The sequence below is a fragment of the Haemaphysalis longicornis genome, unplaced genomic scaffold (assembly GCF_048455015.1).
Source record: "Haemaphysalis longicornis isolate Haplotype H1 unplaced genomic scaffold, Haemaphysalis longicornis Haplotype H1 scaffold_3, whole genome shotgun sequence".
NCBI classification, from domain to species: Eukaryota; Metazoa; Arthropoda; class Arachnida; order Ixodida; family Ixodidae; genus Haemaphysalis; species Haemaphysalis longicornis.
In genome coordinates this window covers 12,270,559-12,291,149 of record NW_027526335.1, presented here as the reverse complement: position 1 = coordinate 12,291,149, position 20,591 = coordinate 12,270,559, and the positions used below count along the sequence as shown (strand labels likewise).

The window sequence follows — 20,591 nt, the reverse complement described above, 5'->3', positions numbered from 1 at the left end:
AACCGGGTTAGAGGTTTCACGTTTCATCGCCGCCAAAAGGCGTTGAATCTAGATCACAGACCAGTTCCACTAGTTTTTTTTATATGTCACCAATAATGCACAAGTTTGACAGTTTCGATGGTCAGTATCAGTATATTATCTCTTTGCATGATACTGATGATACCACGTTGGGCCACTAGTGCCCTGGCAGCGTCCACGGAAGCAAGATGGTCCTTTCACTGCGCCGAAACATTGCCGGTGATTCCACAGTGACTTGGCAGCCACTGAAATAAAACATTATGGCCCTTTATGACAGCCTGATGAAATAATGCTCGAATTTCTGTCACCAGTTGGTGCAAATGACCGTAGCGCAGGGCTGCTCGTTGCAGGGCGCCTTTGGAGTCGGTAAAAAGGGACCATTTTTGGGGAGAAGCTTCCATAATGTATTGAAGAGCTTCACAGATGGCTGCAAGTTCAGTAGCCGTCGAGCTCGTGACATGGGCGACACGGAATCGAATTTTGGTTGATTCTGATGGTATTGCCACCGCACCTGCCGAGCTCGAGGACGTCATAGAACCATCTGTGTATACATGCTTCCGGCCATTGTGTTGTTCGTGCAGTAACTGCATAGAAAACTATCTGAGAGCCAGTGGTGGTAAGTCGGCCTTCTTTCCAATGCCCGGAACATGCAGACGAATCTCGGGGGTTGCCAGGCACCACAACGGGGAGGACGGTGTGACCGCAGGGTGCAACTTGACGGTACTTCGGCCCCGTGCGCTGCGATAATGGCTGCAAATGAAGAGCGTGGACGACTACGAGGAAGCTGCGCAAGTTGGTGACATGCATCCTCGCGAGGAGCCTGATGTGTAGGTGTAGCGTCTCAGTGGTCACATAAGTTGCTATAGCATGGTCTTGGCAATGTATATTGTTCCCACTGTTGACGCACATCGCGGCAAACCCAGACAGGTGCGGAGAGCCTGCGCTTGGATTTCCTGGATCGCCTGGAGGTTAGTGGGACATGTACTGGATATCGCTGGCAAGCTGTAACGCAAAACTCCCAGGAAAAGCGCCTGGTACAGCTGCAGCATTCCTCTGACCGGTGTTCCCCACGTCTTTCCAGAAAGAAATCTGAAAATGTGGGCGATGGTGGTGAGTTTCTTATTTAAGGAAGACACATGTGCGCTCCATGTCCCTGTCGATGACCACGCCAAAAAATTTGTGAAGGTGATTAAAAAGCGAAGCTGTAAACGACACCCACAACGAACACCCTTGCGACGTCACTTGAATTCACACACGTGGCTCTACAAAGAGTGAAATCAGCAGAAACAAGTGAAATGCACTTAACAACACCCTTTATTACTTCAAAGAGATATTCTTTGCTAAGGTTAAATCAGCCCATGATTCATGGATGGTTGTTGGTTGAGTTGTGTAGGTGAAGCACATGAGTTTAAACTCTTTTTTATATAAAATTAAAGGAAACTCAAACCCGCTGTTAGACGACCTCACTTCTCGTCCATCTCTGCCGCCGCCGACAGAGAGGCGACGAGATCGGCGGCAGAGACGGAGAAGTGCGATGCCAGGCGTTACTGTGAGCTTCCTCGAATTTTTATAACTCCTAGCACATTCGCAAGGCGCGCTCAAGGCCGCTACACGTGCCGTGGGTACAGCGCACAGCGGCGCGAGAGGTCGCGTGACACTATCACATGGCATTGAGTGAGAACGCAGGGGGTAAACTCGCACATGTGCTCGGTGAGTGCACCGTCTGTCTACCCCGTCTCCGCATAGGCTCGTAGCTCAATCGGTAAGACAACGGTCTGCCGCTCCGTTTCTCTATTTGTTCCAGGTTCGATTCCTGGTGGTGCCAGTAACTTTTATTTGTAAGCGGGAGTCTTCTGTTGACACCAACGGTCTCGACAGAACCCTCGGGGGAGTAGAGGTAAAAAGCTTCGCTTTAAAATGATTCAGCTCTATCTCAGTATCAGCACATTGCCGTTTGTTCCTAGTTGAATGGCGATCACGAGTGTCCTTCCTCGTGTCCGCTTATAGTTTTTTTTTTCATTCTTTTTGATCCGCTTTTTATAATCAACCACAGCTCAAATTTTCCTGTCTTCATAAACTTGTGTCTTTTTTTTTTCTTTTTTTGAAGAACTTTGACATCCGGCATAAAGAAAACTGTATGCACAGATACAGTACGAATTCCCCAAGAGAACCGAGCAGGGAACCACGATATGAACGCTGTATCGACGCACGAATATGGCTGACGGACTGGGCGTAGGCCGCAGGAGCCGAGCTGCACGATACCTAGGCTTCGCAGGGCAGGACAGTTCCACACCAAGAGCCTGCTCAACATGAGCGGGGAAGAAGGGGCACGTGAACTCAAACGGGGCATGGTACTGCGGCGGTCACGTTCTCGTCACAGCCGCTGCGACGATAACCCCCAGGCAGTCGGAGCAAGCAAGACCGCATAATCGTGGGGCAACCCGCCAGGCAGATCTGTATCTTCCGGGGGTACGAGTGCGCGCGTGGTGCGCCATGGACTTTCTTCTGCACATGGTGAGGCGAACAGCCACTGAGGAAGGTGTCCGGGGGGCGGGGTGCACGCAAGGCACGGTGCGACGGCTGCACTGCACAGATGCCGCTGTGAGCGCACCACTAATCCCAATATATATTCCGGCACTGCACGCTATAGGACTTCAGCAAGCATGGAAGTGGAATTTTTTCGACCAATCATCACCGTGCCCGACGCATCGTACCAACGACTGAAGCCTCAAGTATGGCGCCGTAGAAAAAGCCGAGAAAATAAAAAGTGTAAAGGGTATAAATACCCCACTTCCCCTTTTTATTTACAAGTCGGTTGGCTGACTATCTACCAATGACGTCTTGCGATTCTCGACAAAGCATCATTTTATTGCGGGGTTTGTTATCGCACCATCCCCTTGGACGCCTTCGTTTTGTGAGCGTCGGTGGCTGCTGATAGCGCAAGCAGGGCGCGGTGACACGCAGATTGAATTTTATGCTTAGCAGAGTTTTGGTTTGGGATAGTTGGTAGCGGTAATCAATGACTTCGTGTAGCGAAAAAAACGGACAAGGACTTCCTCTGTCCTTGTCCGTTTTTTGCGCCACACGAACTCACGATTTCATGAACAGGTGGAGGAGGATGAGTGTATTTTTATTGTAGCAGCATTGCCTGATATGGGTGGAGTCGGTTGATCTCGCTGCTGTCGTCACCCTATTCACGAGCCGTATAATAAGCTGGACCCCAAGGCAAGAACTGGTTAGCCGTCTCTCCCACTGCTCGTACCATGGGTTGGGGTAGTATCAATGGCTGTGTTCAGTAGTCAGTTTCGAGTCATGTGGTAAGTGTGGCGGGCTTGCCGCAGTATGGTCACGTAGCGTTGTAAAGAGCCACGGAAATGGCGTGTAAGTAGATGGGTTGTCGAAAAGTTCTCATTTGAATCCGAGCACATCCTCCTGCTCTTCCGTGAGGGACTTGTACCTTGATGAGTACGCCTAAAGGGGATATCAGGTACGCCTTGCAGAAGAGATTGATTGATTAATTGTAGGGTTTAACGCGCCGACGCAAGGCAGGCGATGAGGCGTGCCGTAGTGGAGGGCACCGGATTAATCTCGTACACACGGGAGTTTTGGCTCTTCGCCCCCATATCAGAAAAACGGCCGCCGCGGCCGGGAATTGAACCCGCGACCTCGTGCTCAGCTGCACAACGCCTTAGCCACTGAGCCACCGCGGCGGGTCTTGCGGAAGTGTCTGTATATATTGTGCGGGGCGATAGCCTGGCATGTAAGTGGCGGTTGGTTCACCCTCTGCTGATCATCCCATGGGGTCCGGCCGGCTACTTCTTGGGCACTCGTGAGGGTGCCGAGGTTGCCACGGAGGCTTGAGTGGGCGGGTGACCGAAACGGTGGTTATCTTGCGCTTGGATGGCCGTTGTCGGAGGAGTTTCAATGTTTCCATTGAAACTCGATAAACGGTGCAAGGTTTCCATTGATGTACGACCCACACTTTCCTTGAGAATCTGAGATGATGGTAGTTGCGTCGGTGTGAGCGATGACCGGTGCCCTGGCCGTTTCTTCTGCTTGCAATGTTGTGATGTGCCGGAGGGTGAGGCTGGCTAGCCTGCCGCGTCCGTGTACACCACGTGATCGTTCGTACCATACCTGTAGCGCTTGACCTCCGGCCTTTCTCCTGCCCTCGTCATTCTGAGGGTGCATGTTTCGGGGGAGGGGTGTCGCTCGTATTTTATCTCTGAAGTTACTTAAATTAGTAGCAGCCACGCGCACGCGGCCTTTCCTGCAAGCTTGGCGCCTTAGACCACAATGCTCTAAAAATCGGCGCTGCTGCTCGACAGGCAAACGTCAGCGCAACGTGTCTCTCAAGTTTGCATGGACAGCCAAGTGTTTCATATGGTAGCGTTGGCACAGCGTGAGCCTGAGGTGTACAGTTTTAAGATGCGTTGGTAGAACAGCACACGTGTAAGTAATCACTCCTATACGCGGGCGCACCCATATCCGGTATCGTGGGCAGTGAGCATGTGCAATGGGCTTCCCTGGGCTTCGTCGTTTGGCAGACGCGGAGATAACAGAATCCTCGACCTCCCCATTTGCGGTTTCAACGGAGCGCCGCATGCTCGCATGCGTATCTATATTTACCGCCACTTTTCGAACAGAAAAGCTATTCGACGTTCTGGGTACGCCGGAGCCGCAACATGGCTACACGAAAGGTGCTGCTTCTGCTGTGCTTTTCAACAGAACTTTGTGCAACAGCCACCCCAACCTGTGAGTGAAAAAGTTTCAATGTCGTCATCTGTTCTTGTAATTTCTGTCGTTTCACGCTTTTAAACTGAAAAACTTTACGATCCGCCCCCACGTCTCTGCATTTTGTCTTCTTCCTAAAGCACTTTCAATTTCTGTTCGTCAGATGAACGCACCGAGGGTCCGGAGGTACCAGATCAAAGCCCGAGAACATTGCACGGATCCCCACAAGAAAAATTTTCCCAGATCATGGCTTACCACAAGCTGAAAACGGCCGTGAAAACGCAAGCCATCGAATGTCACAAACGGTTATTTTGCCAAACTGCATATGCGCTGGGTATGAGTCACTCCAGTAAATCTGCGATCAGCAACGTTATGAGGTAAATGTTCTGTATGTGGTTGTATAATTTCAACAGGCCCCAATAGCATGTTGGGGTTTTCCTGGCCTTGCGGAGTACAACGTAGCTGAAGACAGAATGCTTAATTCCCTAAGGTAGCACACTATGCCTCGAGGACAAAGGCAAGCGCACATGGCCGTTGTATGGACTTGTAGGGAATGTAACACTTGAGCAACGACTTATGATATCGCCAGATCTTGGAATGCCTGGTTTATGTTAGTCAACGTCTATTGTAAAAATATTTCATTGCATACATGTAAGACCAACTCGCCAGGTTGTCTGCCTACAACAACGAGCGGCCGACTGTCGTCAATGGCATGCCCGTTAGCCATACGAGCTACGCTAATTACCTGACCTGCAGAGGGGTGGGGAGGGAACTTGCATCCACAGCCCAACCCAGACACCCAGTACAAGCCAGTGTCTGGCGCCACTGTTATCATCCAGTGGGCATAGAGCCCGCGCGCATGGTTTTTATCGCATATTTCCTCAAGTGCCTCAAGGCGCGCAACGAAGGATAGTTTGTGGTATAAACTGGAATATTGCCTTAAGTTTCCGTCCCTCCTTGATGTATATATACATGGACTGGCGGAATCTTATTCCATACGTTAAATCTTCAGCTAATTATCGCCCCCAAAAGTATGCTGCGCGCGATGCACATTGGCCATGTCCCAAGCACGTGTTTGCCGCTCTGCACACATCAGTCATCAGGACAATTCGCCGAGGTGATAACACGAAGTTATTGGCGGCTCGGTGCACAAAATGTAGGAGCCGATAGGCCAGCAGTGGTGATTAACGTTATAGCTTCGACCGTACTAGGCTCTAAAGTACTACAAGAACCGAGATTACTAGTGTTGCGTCTCCGCCGGATACGCGCCGCTACATTGCCAACGATCTGAGAGCGGACAGTTCTTACTGTGCGTTGTCAATGCGTGATTATTTTGTGTTCCCAAAATGTTAAGTTAAAAAAAAAAACAAGTAAGCCTGGAGATGAGGTCAGCAGGCGGCGACAAGGACTTGTCGAAATCGGCTGACAAGTGAGAGAGGAGGTTAACTGTGAAGGTATGGAGGGTAACAGATAAAAAAAAAAAAAGAAACGCCGGGTTGATCGGACCAGTAGAACGTTTAACGCATGCAACACAATTTGCGAGCAATTTGCCGTCCATTTTTCGTCCTCGTCTTACCTCTCTCCTCCCTTCTTCCTCCAACTCTGCAGAGGAGCAGCCCACATGAGCGATTCTTTCTTGGGGGCATTCGCTAAAGGGTGGCTTGGACAAGACTGCCTGCAGGAATACACATCCTGCGATTCGGCCAAGGACTACGTCAGAAGACTCGTACAAGCCATGATGAGCGTAGAGCCCGACACGTAAGGCTCGACGCTTCCAGGACTATATGGGAAAATGCTTGCCTTTGTCCATCCATGGAGTACCCGTGACCCATTAACAAGAACAGACCGGTGGAAGCGTGCGCGCATTGTTTGTGTCCCTCGTGGTGCCTGTGTAATCGTCAGCAAAAGAAAGCTACTTCGTACCTGTACGTCGTGTATGTATGCATATATTTACCACAATATACGTGGTATGCCTCCTCGCGCGAGACTTGACTACCGAGTCCAGCTGGCGCTGAAAAAGAAATTTCAGGGATCCGTTGTCAGTCTTACAAGTCGTTTCAAATACGAATAGTATTGCCAGCTATTTATTTTGAACGCAGCCAACTGCCGTCGTTACAGGCACTGTAACAAACTTGTTGTTGGGTTGTTTACCGTTTGGGAGATTGACGGGAAGCGCAACGTAACCTAATATTTGTCGTGGTCGTCTTTATTTTGCTGCACTCATCATGGTCCTAACGACGTGAAAGGAGGAGGAAGGGGAAGAATAACCCCTGTTTTCATTCCGGTGAAGCGGACTTACTCGGCGCCTATCTGGTGCTCCTCCTCGCCACCGCCGACCGTATTTCACAACTGTTCTTGCGTCTTTCACAAGTTTCCCAATCGGCTTGTAATAGCGCCGTTATCAGCAACTGCACTTTTAGCTCGCATTGGGACGGATGCGTGTCGTTCGCTCGGAAGAATAATAGTTGCGATTCAAGGAGCATCGGCACGCACAGTAGCGCGGATGGAAGCAAAAACGACACAAAACCGCTACCCCAGAACTTGCAGCGCGATTTACTTGATTTCAACCGCGATTTCGTTGATCGCCAATTCGGCGCCAGTTTCGAAGTGTGCGATACACTCTGGTTCGATAACGACGTGATCAAAACCGGAAACGCTAAAGATTCGGACGGGTAGGAGGCGGCGCTTCTGGTTCTGGTCAAACGATTCCCACAAGGGCTTCAACCGTTGAATAGTTCATTGTGTGCGGAACCTGTGAGCCATGGGACGGCCACGAATCGTTCGCTCCTTGGAGGAACAGAGATGAATCGATGACCAAGGCCAGGAACGCCCAAGGGAGAATCAACGTCGCCGCAGATAATCAGTGATCACGAACTGACCAGTAACGCGAAGCTCAGGCAACGCGCCAAACGTTGAACCGTCTAGGCGACGTACAACGACGCAACACCGACGGCGCCGCGGCAGTGCACCGTTGCCACGCCGCCAGGCAGAACAACGTATTCAAAGCTGACCATGTAAAATTCAAACGTAATTTTATCGATCGCGATTGCGGCACCAATCGCGAAGTGTGCGGTAGACTCTAGTTTGACAACGACGTCCGCAAAATTGGTAACGTTAACCATTCGGACAGAAAGGAGGCCGTGCTTCGGGTGCTGGCCGCAAACTTCCCGCAAAGGGCTTCCGATGTTGAGGAGTTCATGGGGTGGGGAACGTGCAAGGAGTCCTTACTAAAGAGTGTCATGCCCAAGTACGCGACCACCTTAATTCGGCTACGTATACCCGCCGCACCCGTCTCATCTCGCTCGCCTGAACGCGGTTGAGGAGCGCCTGATCGCACCCCGTTTGCCGTTTGCCTCTCACGGCCGCGGTTAGTACGGCATCCGAGACCAGATAATGAACGTTCCCATCGATGTGCAAGAATCCCTGCAGCAGTCCCTTCATCGCCGCATCTCGGACGACAGCGCGGTGGAGAGAGAGAGAGAGAGAGAGAGAGAGAGAGAGAGAGAGAGAGAGAGAGAGAGAGAGAGAGAGAGAGAGAGAGAGAGAGAGAGAGAGAGAGAGAGAGAGTAAACGTTTATTAATACGACCCGTGTCCGGGTCCGCGCTCTAGGAGGTTGAGATCAAATGACCTCCCCCCCCCCCCCCCCCCCCCCCTGATGGTGCGGAGGTTCACATCAAGCTCCGACTAAAGCTGACTTACCAAGTACGGAGTGGCCAATTCCGGAGTGCATGGGTTGAAAGTGGAAAGAGGAGGGAGGGGGCGCACACACGCAGCTATAGGTTTCATGCCCTTAATGATTATATGTTTATTGTGCTGGCGGGAAGTTCAAACGAAGACATCAGATGGCCCAATGCGACCTGTACGGCGTCCACAGTGGTCAAGCAGATATGATTGATGTGTTACACAAACGTAAGATGCCTAAGACGCGGGAGGGAAGCAGACAGATCCATGTTTGCCCTCTAGAATTAAGCTGTTCCTTTCAAGTTGCATTCAGCTAACTGGCTGGGAAGTATGCTCTATACGAATTACAAACAAACGGGTTTTGCTTCATGCACTCCGTGGACTGCTTCCAGCTTCGCAGGTCATCCCTCTTCGCAGAGTAGAAGGGCACTATATTTTTTTCTGTTACTGTTGGTAGCTGCCGTTGGCAATATTCCACTCTCTGCTTTTCGGCCACCAGCATTCTAATCCTCTTTCAGCCGTCTCGACAGCCTTGAAGTTAATACCCTATGTGCTACCCTTAAATCCCAGGGCTTCTGGAAGCCGGATATTTTCCTCATGTAGATTAGGATGGATACACTCACATTCCAACACTATGTGCCGCATATTTTCTGCTCCTTTTCCGCAGACCACGCATATTCCAAACGAACACTAAAAAGAGAAACGACAGCCCTGCTTGAACTGGTTATATTTCATGCAGTAATAGGAAAATTACTGATCTGCGCAGAATGTCGTGAAGGGCGACTTGGTTCCAGAGAAAGGGACGGAAAACATTACGGCCTGAAAAAAATGATCAGCATCTCACTCGAGGTGCAATTGGGACAGTGACGTTCCTTTGGTTCGTAGGTCGAAGACCTCTGAAGTCTTGCGTGGCGTCATCTCCTTGCATCTGCACATCATTTACGTAAGGGCCTTTATCCTTCGAAAGTGCGCTTAAAAAAACTAACCGAGTAACGCATAGTCGTGAAAGAAGATTGAAACGTACGAGATACAGCTTTAAAATATGCGATTATTGCCGACGTTGCAGTTTTCGTTCCCCATCTTCGTCGCCCCGTACAGTTCGCACTCCTCCTCCTTGAAGAATAAAATGGCCGAGCATGCGTACATAGTAATTTTATTGTTGAAGGACTTTAGCTGGCGCTACACCCACTCGCTTTCATATTGCATGCAGTTTCCGAAGCTCAGGGCACTGATATGTCCGTTTGCATACTTCTGAAATAATTTTAAAAATGAGTCAGTGCAATGAAGAAAGCCGGGAATTACACGGGACAGGCGCTGTTATCAACTGCGCTTATTTTGAAGACAGCAGACTTATATATGTCGGGCATACACAACATGCCTGCCGTCTTCGAAATAAATTCAGTGATAGTAGAGCCTGTGCCGTCTCGCCACAGTCGATGTCTTCTTTGCGCTAAACCGTATTGTTCAGTATGAACCAACTCGACAAACAACACGTTTCATGCAAATATTTACTTCTGCGATCGATGATGGTGCTGGAAAAAGACGGGGGGTCTAAAGTACTGAACTATCTCCGACGCGATACCATGATGGTGAGAAAGCAGGCCTGCATGAGAACCAAATGTATCCCGCAGACCGCGTCGCGAGGCAGAGCCGGCGAATACGCATGGAAGCGTGTTTCTTTGTATCATCAAGGTGCATTGAGGTGGTGTGATGTAAATTTGTTTGATGGCACTTAGTAATCTAGCGCAGCAATCTGCACGTCGCTGAAATGCTCAGGAAAGCACTAGCGCCATTAGAACAGTGGCTCATCGCAGCTGAGCCGCGCGATTATTGTATACGAACCGAAGGCCCAAACGTACAGCCGGTAAAACGCTTGTCTATAACAGCGATTTCAACTTCAACCAGCTACATCCGAAAACTGCCGATACATACTCGTTCCAAACATGTCGGAGGCAAAAGCGAAGGGCTAAGACTTCAGAATTCCGCAGTAGTTTTATTCAAATCCCGCTCCGGCGGGGAAGGATAGGGCTGAGAGTACGAACGCTGTGTTATAGACAAGCCTTTTACCGGCTGTACGGGATCTGAATGTCGTGATGGGCGAAGCCTCCTTAGCGTGGCGCCAAGCCTGCGCAGCGGCGGTGCATGACGCGTCGCCGGAGGAGCACCGGCGCGTGGTTGTGTCGGTCCGCGCACTATCTTCACGAGGACGACGGTGATGATGGGAATTGCTGTGACGTACGCATGGTCAAACATTCGTATTGAGCCAGGAGGGTCACAATTTGTGGTGAAAATATGTTTATTGAATCAAAATTGGAGGGAAGATTACAATTGCGGCCGCCAAAGATTTTGCTTCGCCGCCTCGGTCGCTGTGTTTCCCTTTTGTGCGTGCGCGCCCGACTGGTGATTAGTGTAGAAGTTGGGCAGTTTATTATTATGTTCAATCATTGCAATCTTTTGGACCCTCTGTATGTTTTTGCTGTGTTTTTTCTTGATTACACATTTTCGTCTGTAACGCCGGAACGGCATTGAGAGTAAATAAATGAAATGTAATGAAATGAAACTGTCGTGCCACTCAGCTCAAAGAACAGCCCAGTGCGACCTGCGAGCAAACTAGTGCAACATTATTTTCCAAGAAAAGGTGCCCCGGGCTCGGAAGTGGGGGAAACCCTCAGTGGGCTTGTGCGGTTGTGCTCAGGGCTTGTTCTCCGGCCTCCCACTGCTCGGGGGTTGGGGTGCGGCGGATAACGGGGGTTGCTGGTGTTTTGTGGCAAGCCAATGTGGTGAGGTACAGTGTGAACATGTTGGTGGACATGCGGTGAGGTGTATATGTACAATAAACTAAGCTGGGTGTATGTGATGGTCTGAATACATGCTGCAACCAGGCTACAACCTCCTTTCTAACAAGTTTTTATGCGGTGGTGGTAAGGCGCATCTTGCGAGACGATGGTGTTGCAGAAGTGACAGTATGAGCTTGAACAGACGGCGAGTTTCGAAGTGCGCTTCATGACTCGAAGGTGCACCGGTGACCTCCGAGGAGGGTCCCTGGCTCATGGAGCCGGCACCACATACAGTTGATCCCCGGATGGTAACGTGTGAATGTTGTCCTTGTAGTCGTCCTCCGGGTATCTAGACGGCCGTATTCCGTTCCTGACAGCCTGCAAGGTTAAACATGGGGTTACTGCGCTTAAGACAAACCCAGGATCTAAGGCGGGCTGTAGTGGAAGTCTGCAGAAAAACTGAAAGAATGAAAGTTGAGAGAAGCGCGAAAGCTTTCTCACATTAAAGCTGCGTCAAAAGTGTGTCAATACCTCGGCTAAGTGCGGTCAAACTTCGCTGAAAGTGCTTCCAATCGATCATCAAAACTTTAAAGACGAAAAACGAAGAACGAACCCATGCTACGGTTTTTCGCGCAATGAGAAAATGAATCTACGAACTGTCTAAACGTATACCGATACGTGGTATGAGATAAACGTATACTATTGTATACTCCTCCTTCATGATCGATGCGTGTATTGTCCTATCTAGAACCGTTCCTTTTTCGCGGTTTTCAAGTAATCATTCTGACACAATGGCAGCCCGGTGTCACGCACGCGCCGTGTTTACAGAGAGCTCATCAGAGCCTTTCTCTGGGGAAAGGCGTTAGTTGTTCTACAGGGCACCATAGGTCCCACTAAGAAAGCTTTCGCTTTAATAATTGTACGCCAGCCGTGGGATTGCCTGCAGATATATGATAAGCACACGCGCCAAACATGTATAAGAACAGAGGTTCCTAACAGGTAAGTTAACAAGGCAAGCACAAACAGCCACCGCGGTTGCTGTCGTATCGATCCCGCTTACCGTATCCTGAACCTGAAGCCCTCTTCCCTCTCCCTTAATGGCATGGCGAGAACCTAGCGAACATCACTACGCATCTAATTCCAACGAACCGCGCACGGAACGGAACGGACCAGTAGATATACAGCATGTGTGCATGTGCGTGAACAAACATATATGAACAGCTGTTATGAAGTTTTTTAGCATATAACAAGAAAGTTTCAAGCCCTATTCTTAACCAATGTGACGTTAACTGCCCGATGTCTTCTGAGGGCCGCACAAAGCGCCTGCAGTGCGTCTCTTACTCTATCAAGTTTTTTAATAAAGGGTTTTATGGTCTTGCTAAACAGTAAAATATAAGATTGTACAAGTTCTAGTGCGCAATTCAGCGTTTAAATAAGACTCAACAGATTTCACTATCCTATTTTAAGGCTATCCGTCCCAAGCGAATATTATAAAACTGCAATAGATTTGAGGTCAACGTTCTGGGCGCTTCAGTGCGGCATCACTCCTGTCAGGAAAAAAAAAAAGCCTGCACAGAATCGCAGCAGCCTGTTACGGTAATTCAGGCAAGGTAACAGCTTCTCGGGATATTGGGAAGGCCCGCTGTCTTCGCCATTGCGTCGTATGTAGGTTGTATTCATTGGCGAAGCACGCATGCAGCCAACCATGTGAGTGAGCCGTCACTGGTTACATTGGGCTCCGCGGGATGACGGTACTTGTCTTTGCTAAGCACGTGATGCGTGTTGGACGTTCCAAACTTTACCGCACCGATCGCAAAGTAATGCCTCGACTCAAATGTGAGTGCGATTTACAACATCTCTGTTGGCACCACTGTTTAGAATCGAGACGACGCACGCCGGTGTTTTTTTTTTTTTTTTTTTTTTGCGGCGTGCGTGCGCAGTGGCACAAGACTGGCCATGTCCGTGGTCATTTCCAGTGTTGCCAAGCAAATAAATTGACAGCTAAACTTCTCAGTGAATACCATCTATATGTAAACCCGTGGGCTGCCATTGAGTGCACGCTATTCTGCCGCGAATTCTTTTGTAGCCTCGTTACGCTGCCCAACAGTGTTCTGTCGCGAATTCTTCCGAGTTTAGGTTGTCTGTTGCGAAGTTTAAGGGATGGCCGTGCAGGCAAGCTCTTCAAGCTTTTTTTCTTTTTTTGAAGGCACGATGAATGTACAATGGTGTTCCTACTTACGTTACTGGGCAGCACCACCCCGTGACAGAGGAGAAACCATTAACCGTCATCATCATCAGCAGTAGCACACAAAAAGGGGGGGGAGGGGAGAGTAAGTCAATATTGTGCGGGCATGCTCGTGAAAAATAGCAATCCCTGGTATTTACTACCACTGCGTCGTAAAAAAATCTCTCTATACTGTACTGTATAGTTGTAGTCCTAACGAAGAAATGAGTGCGCATAAATGTCCTTAACACTCTGTGGAAGCGGCGAACGCAAGCATGTTATATATTACAGCGACAGTCGGGAACTTGGTTCTGCACGACTCTAGACGGACCTATAGGTTCGAAATAATTCGCGACAGAACACTGCTAAAAAGCTTAGTGGTATCAAGAATAATTCCCGACGGGAGCGAGACTCACTGACGTAACTCAGGGGCTCCATCCGTGTGTGGTTCAGCGCAACGGCCAACTGAACGGTTCATCAACGCAAGACAAGGCTGTGGACAACGCAAAGGTGAACACTCACAACTCACAAGGTCTTCACAAAGTATCGACTATGTTAGAATGGGTGCCAATTGCGGCATGACAGCTGTCGACGAGTGCTTGTATAGCACCACAATGTGCAGCTGTAATTCTGCGCATTTTTATTTTTCCCTTCCTTTTCTGCGAAGGTGTATATGTGTGCAGAAAATGTAAGATTTAGAATAGAACTGGCAAGGCGTAAGACTTTACAACACGCGGCTTTCCCTGTAGGTAAAATCCAGCGAAAGTAATACGAACAGCTGCTTTCCAGGTAAAGGAATAGAGAGGGACATTTCTTTAAACGTAAGGTTCAGCAGATGCAATAAGCCCAGATAAGAAATCAGAACGGTCTGTATACGTGATTACGAGTGGCGTGCACACGGTGGTGAACAAACCACGCGCACACACAGGCTACGGCAGGCATTTCCTTGATCCGAGCTTCGTTGGCCAGAGCGCGCCAGCGCCACTTCTCTGGTCCGCACGCGCTCGCGGCATCTATGCACAGTATATAGTTAAACACAGCTGTTGGGCAAGTTGGTGCATTATTGAAAGATAGAGCGCGACTTCGACAACAACGCAAAGGAAGAATCAAAGGACAAGCGCTCACTTGAAACTAACATTTATTTGAAACATCGTCGCGTATTTATACACGTATCACTAGGAGCACGCGCACTGCAATAAACTATATAGAAACACCAAACAGATGATGGACAAAATCAGTTATGTCTGTGCATACATCTGTGCTTTTGCGTGCCACCGAGTTTGAATTTTTGGAAACGTCACGTTGATTGTGTCCATCATCTGTTTGGTGCTTTATATACATGTATAGTGTATTGCAGTGCGCATGCTCCTAGTGATACCTGTACAAATCCGCGACGATGTTTCAAATAAATGTTAGTTGCAAGCACCTTGTAAGATATACTAACAATGTATCTTACACCGTGGTTGCAAGTGAGCGCTTTTCCCGTCGTTCTACCTTTGTGTCGTTGTCGAAGTCACGCTCTATCTTTCAATGTACATATACAGTATACCTGTATGTTCTTGCGCACGTTGTCGACCACGGCGGCCGTGCCCTGGCGCACGCCCGTGGCGACGCCCTGGATGCCTCCCCGGATGCCCGTGCCCACGGTGGCCGTGGCGTTCTGCAGGTTCTCGCCCACGCCCACCACGACGCCGAGCAGGCTCGTGTTGCTCAGCACGCGGTTGCACACGCGCTGGCAGCGACGGAAGTTGGCCAGCAGCTCGCTCTCGCTGGCTCCGCCTGCGGGCACCGACGCCCTGCCTGCTCAGTACGTGTCGGCTCCGGGGAGCATGGGGTGGCGAAGAACAGTCTCAAGCAGGCGGAAATGTGAGACATTCAATGTTGAGTGCGTCTTAAACTCCCACCAGAAAGACACCTGGAAACACGCTGATTGGCATTATTCTACAGGCACGATAGTTGAGTATACAGCCATTGTTTCTTCAGGGTGGCCCGGAGTTGCATGCGTACCAAGGCAGCAATAGCAGCGCCTTACAACACTTACAGCATTGAGTAGACGCAGCAAATAAAACTCACGTACGCTGTTGGAGCCCGAAAAAACTAACGGCTTCCCCACACGAATCAGGTGAAGAGAGTGAGCAGCGTAAGGAATATCAGTAGCTTGCGGACTGGCTTTCTTTTTTTACAAATGAGCCAGCATGCATTAGTATTTGCCAACCATATTGCTCGCGTTGTCGTCTGATCGCCCACGGCAGTCTTGGAACTTTACTTGAAGATTTGAAAAGAAGTCGAGCGTTGACATAGCAATATGTTCCCCTTCATGCTGGTTATGCATGGGTAAAATCCCGAGAAATTGTTAAGGCTCATCGTTAGCGACGTAGCGAATCACCACTTTAAGTTGATCCCTGTGACTCAAATTAAGTGTAGATTAATCAACCGAAACAGAGAAGTGCTTGGCACTTGCAATCTCGCAAGTGAGTTTTTTTTCGGACTTCGGTCACAAGAGCTTCTACAACATCTTCCACAGAGGAAAGGTTGGATGTCTTGCCACGTCCAACGTTCCCAATGTTCTTTACATGGGCAGCGAGAAAAAGATCAAACGTGGGGATCAGTTCAATACACCCAAGAAAGTTTTCATTTTCGGGAGGCACGATTAAATCCCCTGAGAAAGGGTCCTCGTACTTCCACAAACATTACAAAAGCAACTACGCGCTGAAGGTAATTTCTCCAGTAAGGTGCCCGTTCCGAGTGGTGCACTTCAATTAATCGAATGACTGGTTCTAAGATAACGTCGCTTGCACAGGTCAAGCACGTGAAGCTTATGACGTTCACTTTTTCTCGTGTGTCTAACCTCGCATATGCCTTGTTCCATGAACTGAACACATCTGGCCCCGAAACCCATTTCACCCATGGTTTTGGGCGAATGCAGCGTTCCTACCTGAGACTGAAGAACTGTTAGCTTACTTCAGGATGCAACGAACAGCTTTTCGAAGCATTCATTATTGTAAAAGGGCAATCTCTGATTCAATTAGAGGAAATCAACAGGAGGCTTAAACTTTTTTGGAACCCAACGCCGAAATCTGCCATTTTTTCCAGCCCTCGGGTGGCCCCCAAGTCCGGAGGGCCCGCTTCGTTTGCACAGTTTGAACCCTGTATAATCCGCCTCTCACCGTAGGCGTAACTAACTGCCCCTGGACACGGTACGATTGAACAGAACCTATAAAATCTGCAGGTCCAAGACGGACTTCGTGCTCACAGAAGTCTGCCAGCACTCCGGACGACTTCGTCAAGGTGGGCTCTCTCAGGCACCACACAGTCTGATAAGGCGTTCAAAAAAAAAAAAAAAAATCCCGGGCCGGCTTCACTAACGTGAAATGTGGGGAGGGGAGAAGCATGCAGTGTATAAGTATATTCTTGGCGCCTTGGGGTTTTTGCCGACGGAGATGAAACCATTGAGGGTAGCGGTATACAGCTTTGCTGTAAAAGTCTCTTGCCTTTGAAGCACGAAGCGCTCTAGCGCGAGGCGTAAACGAGTGTCCCAGTGTTTTTTTAGTGCGCGTTACGTTCTAGTGCAAGGCGTAAATTAATTTCCCGGTGTTTTAGTACCGTGACTACATGATACAACGATTACGACGACGACGACGACAGGAGACGCCAACAGCCCCAACCACTAAGGGGCTTCACCTCTAACACAATGTAAGCTCAGTAGCAGGCTGAAAACCGGCACAGCACAGCTAGACGAGCTCATCTAAGGGAATGCATCTTGTCTCACTCGAACAACTGGCATATGTCTGCAGCAAACTGAACAGCAATCCTCCTCTCAAGTGAGCCTAATCAATGAACTGCCAAACCGTGGATGCACGCACTACTTAATGAGTTGGCCGACACCTACACATCGAATACTGGCCTCCTTACGTGCCAGAGACTATGATGACTGTGCAAACGACACTGACTATCTCAACAGCGCTATCTTTACGGCGAACTCAAACGGGACAACGCTGATGCGCGCCAGAGCACCGTCCTTGTCCTGATCAACTGCCCAACATGGCGCTACGAAATTCGAATAGAGCTGTCCAAGAGCTGCTGCTCGGGCTCTTGAGCGAAACCTGGGGATCAGGCATTCTTGTGACTTCCTCTTCGTCACCCCTGGCAGCAGACGACGCTAACCATCATCATTTCATTACGCTTCACGAGCTGCCGCATGCTCATGTGGCTGCGCCGGCTCGCGCCCGCTTCTTCTTCTAGATTCCATTAAAGCCTCATCGTATCACGACGTGTCACTCAGCTTTCTGAGCATCGCGCCGCAGCTGGAGGACCCAGAGGTCCAACAGGCATATTTTCTGCGGGCTGACAGGAAGCGCTTAATCCGAATTCGGGAAAACCTATCGAAGTTCAACACTTTCTACCCATTTCCCTTACCTCCTGCCTCAGTAGGGAGTCAAGCATAATGTGTACGTCGGCATCACGGCCTGGGTGATACAAGACTCTTGCGGACAACGCAAGACCGCTTGCAATAATCCTTGAGACCTCGGACCTCGGCTCGTAGGACCTCGGCTCTACCAACCAAGTCTGAGCTTTTTTCTAGTTATTAAACATACCCACAACCAACCAAAAAAAGCTACATCTCTCAGTGGACGGAGTCCCGACTCTATTACAAACCGAAGCACGCTTTCTTGGGTTCAGATGTCAATGCACTGATAGGTCCAGCGCCCCCAATGCGCACCTCCCCAAAGTACGGCGTTCTATGCCGCATAACAGTGTAACTGATCCCAGGGATGGGGAAACGTTACGGTTGAGGAATGCTTTCACAGTTATTGTTTCCGCTGTTAACTTTGTATACGATAACCTCACAACGCATGAAAAGCAACGGCTTGAGGCACTCAGGCTCGCGCGGAGGAATTTAGATATTCTTCAATTGACCTCGAACTGTCTAAATTAATTAACTTTCAACAAATGCGCTCCTTTCAAACTTCAAAACTCAGTTATCCAAATTTACTGCGGCTGTTGGCCACGAGAGGGAATAATTGCCGCCCACCAGTGTCCTCTAAATATACACCCATTGTCGATTTCACCATGCGCGGCGTTCGAGAAGAGCTTAGTAGTGCGAGCGGTGTTAAATGGAAGTGCCAGCGTGCATTCTCACGGCAGTGATGAAAGAAGACGAGCGACACCACGACAACGGTGGTCCAGGCCGCCATGGCACTGCGGTGCGAACGTCCAGCCAGGCCTTCTTGCTGCGAATGAAAGAGACACGCCGAGTGCCGATCAGCTTTATGGCTTGCGCTGACGACGACGCGTTTGCGATGACAGGAGCTGCGCTGGTCGATGGCCCCCGGAAGAAGCACTCGCCGCCCGAGTCAACGACCTCCTCCGAGCTAGATCTACGGGCTTCAAGCATGCGGAATATGCATGCCATGGATAGCAGAGTGCTCGGCCGCGTCGTTGAGTACACAAGACGTGCTCTCCATTTTGCAGCTGTCTCAACACGACACAGATAGCCCGGCGAAAGTGTGCGTGCTGCAATAAATTTCGGGGTTTTTATCCCTCTATTTCACTGGACGGGGTTCAATGCGTTCGTTTGGATGTCGCAGCCTGTATGCCGATGTCTCTAATCACTCCGTTGCCACTGTCTCGGTAAAAACCCGAGCGAGTGTACGCGTCATGCGGAACTGAGCGAGTCACTGCCTGCTCGGAAGAAAAGCTCGCTTACTCACCGGAAACTGACCTGGTAGTCTTGCATACATTTATTCCCGTCATTCGAATGAGAGAGGAAAACCCCGCCCACAAAGACCGACAACAACATTTTTGTTTTACTCAAACAAAAAAAAAGGGGGGGGGGGGAGTAGTGCATGAGCCTACATGTCTTTTTTGGCCATTTGAGCATGCACGCAAGGTAGGAAATCGGGCTAGTCGTTGTTCTTAGTTTCAACAGCATTGTGTAATCCAAATACAGCAGAATCTCAATAAACGGAAATCGCTTAAACGAAATTGCCGCTTAAACGGAACAGCAGCTTGTAAGTTGGTTGGTTTTGTATTAAGAAAACGTAAGAAAACTTTCGGTAATCAGAACTAAAAATTCCCGCGTCACTGTGACATTGCCATGAGCACCAGCTTTTTCCGGTTTCGGCTGTTCCGTTTTTGTTTCTTTTAGCCCCGTAAGCCTCGTTTCGTTGGTAGTAGTTAGTCTCGTTAGTTAGCACTGTTGCAATCCACGGATCAGGGAGTTATTCAATCCATCAAAGCCCGCTCCCGCAAGGGTATCCTGCAGAGGATGCAGGTGTGCATGAGCCAGAATAAAGAGCACAGAATGGACATTCTTGGACACTCTTGGCGCCATTCACCTTATAGCCGATGCCTGGAGGCAGCTGTATGCTAACACTATAGGGAATTGATTCAGACATGCAGGATTTTTTTTTTCAAGTGACCAGACATTCGCCTTGCAGGATGTGCCTGAATGTGACAGTGCAGCTGCCATTGAGAGGCAGGAGGTAGTAGAGCAGCGTTGCTTTAAAGGGAATCCAACTGGGCTGTGATGAGTATGTGCACATCGACCGGGATGCTGTGACTTGCCCTGAGAACACAGCGGAGAGCATTGTTGCAAAGGTGTGCGATGAAGAGGAGGGCGAGGAGGATGAGCCGGAAGATGAATCTGAAGAGATAGCTACCGTAGAAGATACCACACTTCAAGGAGAACAGTCAGCTGGGGAGTATCTAAGAAACTTTTTTCCAGAATGAACCAGGATCTGAAAAGTATGTCCAAAGCTTAAGTGCCATGACAAAAAAAGAAACGTTCCTGGAGATGTAGTTGCAAGCACTCAAACAAAAAAAATTGATGCATTTTTTCGTGCACAGGGACTAATTGTTGCCAAATAACTTTTGTGAGTGCTCTGCCTAAACCTGTTGTAGTTTCTTGCTTTTTGAAAAAAACTATCAGCTACATTCATCTTCTAGTGCTTAGAGTTTGCACACAAATTTGCACTTTTGCACATCTATCCCAGTAAAGGGAACTCCTGTTAAATATAACTAATTTTTTCGGTCCCTTGAAGATCCCTTAATCGAGAGTCTACTATAATTAGAGATGTGTTCAGTGCAGAAGTATGGCGTTAATACAGCGATAGCTCCTGTTGGTACTGCACAATAAATTCGCAAAATGACTTTA

General features: G+C 49.2%; 2 protein-coding genes across 2 annotated transcripts; one reads left to right on the top strand and one right to left on the bottom strand.

Annotated features, from left to right (window-relative positions):
- The first annotated feature begins 4,540 nt into the window (after positions 1 to 4,540).
- On the top strand, positions 4,541 to 6,680 carry LOC144173976 (uncharacterized). The gene is made up of 3 exons (XM_077702368.1): positions 4,541 to 4,773; positions 4,916 to 5,129; positions 6,361 to 6,680. Exons 1-3 carry the CDS (start codon positions 4,704 to 4,706, stop codon positions 6,512 to 6,514), a joined length of 438 nt encoding a protein of 145 aa, XP_077558494.1. The 5' UTR covers positions 4,541 to 4,703; the 3' UTR covers positions 6,515 to 6,680.
- A 3,832-nt stretch (positions 6,681 to 10,512) lies between these two features.
- LOC144173974 (uncharacterized) lies at positions 10,513 to 19,043 on the bottom strand. The gene is made up of 3 exons (XM_077702365.1): positions 18,576 to 19,043; positions 14,985 to 15,214; positions 10,513 to 11,589 (listed from the first exon to the last, which is right to left on the bottom strand). The coding sequence occupies exons 1-3, from the start codon at positions 18,628 to 18,630 to the stop codon at positions 11,482 to 11,484; spliced, it is 393 nt and encodes a 130-aa protein (XP_077558491.1). The 5' UTR covers positions 18,631 to 19,043; the 3' UTR covers positions 10,513 to 11,481.
- Positions 19,044 to 20,591: the final 1,548 nt, after the last annotated feature.